The sequence below is a fragment of the Poecilia formosa genome, unplaced genomic scaffold (assembly GCF_000485575.1).
Source record: "Poecilia formosa unplaced genomic scaffold, Poecilia_formosa-5.1.2 Scaffold42, whole genome shotgun sequence".
In the NCBI taxonomy this organism is placed as follows: Eukaryota; Metazoa; Chordata; class Actinopteri; order Cyprinodontiformes; family Poeciliidae; genus Poecilia; species Poecilia formosa.
In genome coordinates this window covers 113604-122178 of record NW_006799981.1, presented here as the reverse complement: position 1 = coordinate 122178, position 8575 = coordinate 113604, and the positions used below count along the sequence as shown (strand labels likewise).

The 8575-nt window shown below is 39.8% G+C and overlaps 1 protein-coding gene across 3 annotated transcripts in view; it reads right to left on the bottom strand.

Annotated features, from left to right (window-relative positions):
• Window positions 1–1772: 1772 nt before the first annotated feature.
• The window catches only part of LOC103137613 (stromal membrane-associated protein 1-like), a 79271-nt gene continuing 72468 nt past the window's right edge, over window positions 1773–8575 (bottom strand). For 2 of the 3 annotated variants that reach the window (XM_007551419.2, XM_016671209.1), the window contains exons 9-11: window positions 7842–8037; window positions 6109–6323; window positions 1773–2512 (exon numbers count right to left, since the gene is read on the bottom strand). In XM_007551419.2, coding sequence (XP_007551481.1) covers window positions 2393–2512; window positions 6109–6323; window positions 7842–8037 — 531 coding nt within the window. In that variant the 3' untranslated portion in view covers window positions 1773–2392. The remainder of the gene's footprint in view (window positions 2513–6108; window positions 6324–7841; window positions 8038–8575) is intronic. The other variant, XM_007551420.2, reaches the window with a different exon arrangement.

Here is an 8575-nt window from a genome sequence, read left to right as displayed (position 1 = left end):
GCATGGCAGAAATGGATAATGACAGGACCCATCCAAGAGTTTCATACAGGTCCTTCTTTTCAGCCTGTGATTGGTCATCCAGGTTTATTTGTAGCAAACTGTTTCTCTTGCACCACACACGACAAAAAGCACCACAATAAAGATGGCAGAGAGATCGCTTACTGGGGACGAAACGCTGCAGGGTCGCACCGGTTCTGAATATCAGAAAAGTTTCAGCTGGATCTGAGTTACCAGGACAACAACACAGCTGGAGATACGCCCCGTGGTCTGCGATTTCAGCAAGGATTGTGGAGGAGAAAAATGGCTCATTTTAACAACAAACTAATTTTATTTTATTTTTTAGAAAATCACAGATGAAGCGACCTGAAACACCTAGAGGAACTGTGGATGGCTCAGCAGTTAAAATGTAACATCAACATTTTGAGGTTTTAAAGCACCAGCAGTTTTAGTCTGCGACGAGGTACACACCTCTCTCACAGATTACGACCCTGCTAAAGACCCTGCTGTCTCCTGGGACGGACTAAAAGCTCATTTGTCTCCTTATCAAAACAAACAGTGATCGGTTTCAGAGGCTTTGAAACAAACGTTTGGACAGAACTCAACCAGATCTGCGAGAGGCTACTGTCTAAACTATGTCCTTTTCTTACTGCGCTGCCATGAACTTTAAAGGCGACATATTACGCAAAATTCACATTTTGAATGTCTTTGTATTTCTATTTGGTTCTAAAAAGAATCCAAATGCTTAAAAAAAACACCACCACCGAGCCGGTTTTTGGAAATAAATTATTTTTTATTTTGTGTGTGTGTGTTTGGAAAATGAGCCGTTTCAAAAACCTCCGGATTGTAACGTCACAAGTCAGCAGGCACTGCTCGTTACCTAGCAACCCCAGTGAAGGCCAGCCCGTTACCTAGCAACCCCGATCTGAGTTCCGCCACATTTGGTGCTGGAAAAGACAAATGTTTTATTGTTTGTTTACCAGAAACCACTTCCTGTAACAGGAATCTCTACTTCTGTTTTTCAATTCAATTCAGAAAAACTTTATTGATCCCAAAGGGAAAATAAATGTTGCTGTAGCTCATTAATTCAGTTTCTTCAAAGAGTTATTAAATGCCGTTGGCAGGAAAGATCTTGCTGTAGCTGTCTGTATTACAACAAATCTGAAGAAGCCTGAAGATACCCTGTTTTCTTATGACAGTCTCATGAAGAGGATGGCCAGGGTTGAACATAACTTTCTTTATTTTATGAAATTAACTTTCTTTATTTCTTTGCATAATCAAAGATGTACAAAGATACAAAGCTGTATCTTTGTACAAAGATGTATAAAGCTGTATGGTTGTATAATTGCGAATCTGTTTGCAGCCATTTCAGTTCCAGGTTGTGGCCAGCAACAGCTTATTTAAATTTAAAGTGACAAGACGCCCTAAAACAGCTCATAGGCAGAACTAACCAGACTAAAATCTCATTATCTAAGAATGATTTTGTGCAAAAAATGTAATTTGTGTCGCCCACAAACCTAGAGCATAATAGGTCACCTTTAAGCATATTTTCATTAGCAGCACCGAGATGCTACTTACCTTCTTAAGTCTTAAATTGTGGAAACGTTTTTCCTCTATAGCTGCAAGGAGCTCCAAGAAGTGCAAATGTTTTATTTTGTTCTTGAAGTGAAAATCAAAATCAATATCAAAGAACTGCTGAGTTGCTCTTATGTTCACTGATATATTCGGGCACAGGAGGATTCGCTCACTAAATAATCAAACAGAACCTGCAGTGATTGTAATATTGCTTCACTTGAATGCTTTATTTTAATTATTTTACAATGGAAATGGTTAAAATCTGTGACTATATGTGGAAAATGACATTTAAAGTATAAACCTGCAGTAGAACCTCACAGAAAAGCCCATCAAGCTGAGACTTTTTCCCCTCTTCTTTGAAAATGCAGGAGTTTCTTATAATTTTTCATAGAAATGCAGTACTGCTCAGACAAGTATCTGCTGTGTGCTTCTGTTGGCTCAACAGAGGGAGTCAGGAGAGAGAGGAGAGAGTTCAATGTACGTTACAGAGGAAAGGGCGAGGCGGGAAGCATAGACCAACAACAAGATATCCATATCTACTGTAGGTACTGAACCACGATTCACTAACTCTACGTTTCTGTAATGATAAAGGCTTATGTAAGCGTTATCAGCTTCCTGCTTGTTACTCTGTTGTGTCTCTTTTCAGACAATGACAACAAAAGGAGACGGATCAGAGGAGAAACATTTGGAAAGAAGGGGAACACAGCTGCCAATCTTTCTTAAGTTGTTAAATCATTATTAGTAGCAACGTTGTGCACACAGGAGAGTAAATCAGTCTGTTGCCCCACCACCCCACCGCATCCTCTGGACTCGGTCCGGGTTACTTCCACAGCTGAGTGCTGAGGGTTTGGCCAGAAGCTGGCGCTGGAGAAGCGGACCAACCGGTCGCAGGCGCAGCGGCCGCTGGTCCTCCGCCACCCAAACCCATGCTAGACATTTGCTGTGATAGTGAGGAAAAGAAAAAAAAAACACCAGAGGAAATTCAGTTTTTTTTACTCCTTAAGAACAAACACAGGTTCTAAAAACACCAATACCGTAAAGGTCGACTCCTTTTCCCTGTGGATATGGACTAGGCTGGTGTGGGTCAAGTAAGAAATATCTCAGTATGATGATATTAAAAACACCTTTTATTCAACCTGTTGCTAACATTATACATCATTAAGAATATAATAACTACAATGAAGTCTGTCGTTAGTTGTGTTTACATTGAGCCTAAAATTGTGTAATTTGACATTTCGATAGAAATATGTCAATTTATAATTTTTTTTTTTTTTTGCCAAAACATTTCAGGATGAGGTGTTTTCTTTTGCTGTATCGAAATTAGTTTATTTCATAAAACTGCAACGGAAACACGAGTCACATGATCAACAACCGGATGTTACTACTGGCGAAAACCACAAAGAAGAAGACAACAGGAAGTAGTTGGAGGATGATGGCGCGGCTTGTTTTTTAATGACTTAACATATGAATTCAAGTTTGATTTAAATATTTTATTCAATAGAAATTTGTCAATTTTTATTGAATAAAATAATTTTTGACATTAGCAGAATATAGACAAAATTTTGCTCATATTTGTAATGGAAATGCAGCAAATGTTAATAAAATTTTATTTAAACAAACTAATGAGTGGCAGTGTTAAGTGTAAAAATCTAGATAAACTGATTTATAGATTGGCTTTGCCTTTTTACATGGTTCTGTTTGATTCTCATCTCCCTTCAGTTTTCTGTCTGGGATTTCTTCCATTGAGCTCAATTTCAACCAGGCTCAGAAAAACAGACATTACACTTCTCTGCTTACAGAAGTTAGAATGGATTTTAAAGTTGCTGAGCAATGAAAGCAGACGTTGCCAGGAGATTGCAGCAAGACGAAGGAACGGTTTGCTTCAGCTGTCGTTTATGTGCAGAATTATGACGCATATCTGACGTTAACGATGTAAAAGGTGGATAAAATGCAACATGACTGTTCAGACTGCAGATACTTTGAAAGCTATCAGATATCTCATTTAATTCCACATATGAAGGTGGAACAAATTGGATTTTTTGAAGAGTGAAAAGATTAGAAAGGGCCATTCAAACTGCCGTAAAAAAAAAAAAAAAATCGGATATGGGTTGCTTTTACCTAACAGAGTCAGCTTGCTCTACTTGCGTTATTCTGTAAAGATCAGAACAATGAATGGACAATTTTTTTCGCATCACACGAGTCACAGTCACAACCGGATGTTGCCACTGGCGCAAACTATGAAGAAGATGAACAGGAAGTAGTTGGTGGATTTTTTTAATGACTTAAACTTATTCACGTGGTTTTAATTTAGTTTCTTATTTCATGGAAGCTCTGCAATTGCCAATTTTTTTAACATTAAAAGAAAACAGATTTTCACACATTTGTAATGGAGAAGCAGCTACTGTGACATATTTACTGTCGTCGTCGTGTGAGACGCTCAAAACGGCCGATGCCTACTCCCCATTCAACATCCACCTTTTATCCTGTCTCATCTATTATAAATGTTCCTCGCTGCAGGCTCACTTATCTGCTCACCTGAGCACCATAGGTATGTGTGTGTGTGTGTGTGTTCTCTGACATCCCCTGCACAAGTAGCACACACACATATATCCCTACCTGCACACCTGTACATGTAGTTCTGTGAGAACTAGTTTGACAGCTATATGTGTTTCTGTGCGGCCTCATCACAAAGGTGAGGTTGGGGAGAGAAAGCAACAAGAAAAGCATCTTATGGCAGAGCTGGTGTCAAAACGAAGGTTTTTTGTACTCAGGTTTTCATTGGAAGCGTTATTTACCAGCAGCAGACTCTAGATTTGCTGAACATCTGGTCCAAAGTGGACTGAAAAGCTGCCAGGTAAACAATCTCATAGGAATGCCAGAGCTTCCTTATTTCTCTGAAGTTCTGTCTTTTTTTTTCTTAACAGCTTCCACAGCTCTAACTAAACGTACAGCTCATTACAGCAGGCAACAAAGAGCTGCTGAAACCCACTTTTTGTCAGTCTGTGTTGGTTATCTTCCTTCCCCAGCTGCCAGCTCCGACAGTTCGCTTCCAGCGAATGGACGGAAACCGGCTCTTCATCCGAGGATCTGATTTAAACCTTCACTTCATGCTGACACTTCATCATTTCACTTCTAAATTATCATTACAAACATTAAACTATGAAATTATCACTGTCGCACACGGCTATTACTGCCTTGATTAACAACTTTACTCACGTTTACTGTCTCCTACATTAAGTTGAGTGTTATTGATTATGGAATATAAACTCATGTGAGTCAACTTTAAAATTTAAAGCACAATATTTAATATTTGGTTAAATGAGTCCTAACTAAAGCCATAAACGACATTAGCCTGCTTTATTCAGTCCAAAACTAGTTTGAATTTGTTTGGGATCTTTGTTCTGTTGAAACAAGTTTCATTTATGGGTTATTATTTTATAGAACATTTGAGTAACTGTTACTTTCATTTATTGTTGATTTTGTAATATGACATCTTGAAATTGGGCTTCTGTCTCTTTAAGAAGCTCCTGCTTTTTCCAACACTCTGCCTTCATCACGTAATCACAATGTTTCTCTTTTATGCTGTTTATGACTGTTTTTATTGGCGTTGCACTGAGAAGTAGCTCCGATGATGAGCTCAGCAGTTCCAACAGGTGTTGCTAATTTTTGCTGCCACTAGTCTAGAGGAGCTGAGTGGTGAAGGGGGAATCTGCAAATACTTGATGCGCCCTCTAAAAAGTCTATTAACTAAACTTTATTAATAATTCAAGCACAAATTATACCTTAATATGCGTTAATACACAGAGTGGAAACTGTCTTAGCATCCAATCAGCGACAAGAAAAATTAATGTCGCTTCTGGATTTGCTGCTTTGCAAAAGTTAGCCAATAGCATGTCAGGTAGCTTTGCTTTGAGATATTTCAGCTTCACAAACTGCCTTTTCTTTGGAAAAAATATAAATTTCGTCCAATTTAAAAGTAGAAACAACACTGGAAGAACCCAGAAAGATAAACGAACAGATCAAACTAGCTGGCAAAGCAAAAACTGACTTTTATGGTGAAAGGGAAGCTCGAAGACTTCAAAGACAATTACTTACCATTCGTACAGTGACATGTAAACAGAGGTATGTTTTTTCTACATCTGCATAATACAACATTTCTAATAAAAATATCTGTCATACTGTTTTCAAGATGAGGTAAAAAGATTTACAGACTCTAGCAAGCAAATCCCATATAGAAAAAATGATATGTCAGTTAACTAAAATTAGATTGTAACTTTTCAACTGTGCACATAAAGGTTAAAAACAGCAGATTAGAGCTGCTGCTGCTGCTGTGGAGGAGGAGTTGGTGAAGAGTAAGTCCTGAGCTTTAGAGAAAAGGGAGGACAACACGACACAGGGCCATACATCACCTGCTAGGACAAGCATGGCCAAACTGTGACACCGGATTTATGAGACTTAAACTACTAAAACAGCAAAGGTGTGCTCTCTAGTCCACCAAAACACAGAGGGAACCTGGATTAATGTCTTATGGGTTACCTGGCTCATGTTCCACTGTGCCTGCGGCTGCATGTTGTAGAGGTTCTGTCCTTGGCTGGCCGGCATCCCTCCCATGTAGCCGCCGTTTGGCAGCGTCACGCCGGACATCGGCGGACCGCCGCCCATCACGGCCGTGGTTGGGACGCTTCCTCCCATCACTGGAGGGAAACCCGGTGGGTTGAACTGCACCTGAGGCTGGCCCAGGTACAATCCTGCTGGGCCAAAACGACACAAACACAAAAGATCCAGTTATTTAAGATCACGGTAAAATTCAAACATTTTAACACATTTTTAAGGTTAACTTATGTATGGATATATGGATGGATGGGTGGAGCGTCTCATTCCTCTCATTCAGAATGAAGCATCATTAAACTCCCTTCGTCTCCATTTCCAATCCTAATCATCTCCCCATCATTGTAGCTCAATAATCAATAATCAACATGGCCTCCACTCTGGATCTGCTGACTCCAAACCGCCGCCGCCGTGCTTGCTGCTTGTGCCGTGTGTACAGTAGGAGCACCGCCCACGCAGCACAAACACAAACGCTGCTGATGCTTCACATCTAATAAGTGTGAGATGAATCTGCAGACTCTGCGCTCTGCTCACGCCGATGCTGCGCTGCGCCGCCGCTGAATGCAGCAGGGACTGGAGTTGGCAGCATTTCTGCACGCTGACCTTTCATCTGCCACTGTCCTCTCTCATTTTCAACACGCATCACTCCTGGAGTGCAACAGTGTGCAGACGTGCAGCACCTTTTCTTCACTGAATAAACACACACGTCCTCGCTGAGAAAGCTGCGAATCAAACCCCACCTTCTTCAAATCTAACGGGACTGGTCTCAAACATTTGTGCTACTTTTGTGCAGCAAAATATTTTTGTTTGTACTGCTTTGTCTTTGAAGATATTCTTGAAAGTTCAAAAGGTCAACCAGCCCCCCCACTTTACAAAATTAAAATGACCTTTAAACTTTCATTCAAGTTAAACTTCAAAGCCAAAGCAGTACAAACAAAATTGTTTTGCTCCACAAAAGTAATCAAGTTGATTGACACGAACCGAATCTACCAAAGGGAAAGCATCATATTAAAAAGGCACCAATAAATGCAATAAAAACGTATTTTTCTTAATATGTAATTTCTTTTCTCAACATATAAATGTCCTCAAATTAAACATTTTTCATTTTAGCACAATGCTGCTGCCATGAAGGATGACACACCCGCTAAAAAGCCTCGAGGTTTCTGTGAGTTCACTTCTGCAAAAAAGAACCAAACTAAATAAAATCACAGCTTTAGGAGCTGCTGCTATGTTCATTAATTAACAGGAGCTTCATCTGCTGCTCCCAGTTAGATGCAGAAGGAGCTTTGGGTGAAAACACGCCCATATTTAGTATAAAGTAAGGCCTTATAGGTAGCTGCTCACAGATAAAGTGGGATTTGCTCCTGTCTGCAACAATAAACCCCTGCAGAGGTTGTGCAGCTTAGAGGCAAATATAACACCAAAAGGGTTCGTATTCCAACAACTTCCATTTGCAGTAAGAACCGTAGTTTAACAGATCATATACCGAGCCCCTATAAATGCAGCCACAGTTCAGAGGAAATGGTTATAAATCCCGTAAAACTCGATGCAAGTGCATAAAGTGTCTCTGCTGGAGCTTTGGGCTGCAGAGAGAAACAATAAAAGTCAGCTGGCTGAACCTGGATAACAACTGGTTATTAAAAATGGATGGCGGCTGATACCTGGTCCTGCAGCAGCCGGCTGCGGCTGGCTCTGCGGCTGACTGCCCACTGAGCTGCTGCCATACAGAGACAGGATGGAGTCCTTAGATAAAAGCTTCTTCTCCTCCACCTTTGTGGCAGTGGAGGAAGAGGAGGTGGAGGAAGAGGAGGTGGAAGTGGAGGGTTCCACCTGTGGAGGAGCTGCACTGGAGCCTGACTGAAAGAAACAAGACCACAGATAAAATGTGTAAATACAGCAAAACATTGCAGATAAATATTTCTATAACTCTACAGTACACGTTGCTTCAATTTTACACTCTTAAAGGGCCAGTATCATGTATTTTCCAGGCATTTAAAGCACAATCAGGTAACTATGCTAACTTAAGATATTATACAAATGCTATATACGGCTCTGGGGGAAAAAAAGACCACTTAAAATGATCAATTTCTCTGATTTTACTCTTTATAGGTTTATCTTTGAGTAAAATGAACATTGTTCTTTTATTCTATGAACTACTGACATGTCTCCGAATCTCCAAGCTAAAATGTAGTTTTTATCTGCATCTACCTAAAAAGTGACTTTTAGGAAGATTTAGAGGCTTGTTTTAAGTAAATAATTCCTTAATATTGATGAAAAAGTACTAGTTCCACTGGCAGATTATTGCACTTTTAACATGATATTTTTCCCGTGTTATAAGTTAAATGATCTGCCAATGAAACAAGAACTTTTTCATCAATAAAGGTCAAAAGGTAAA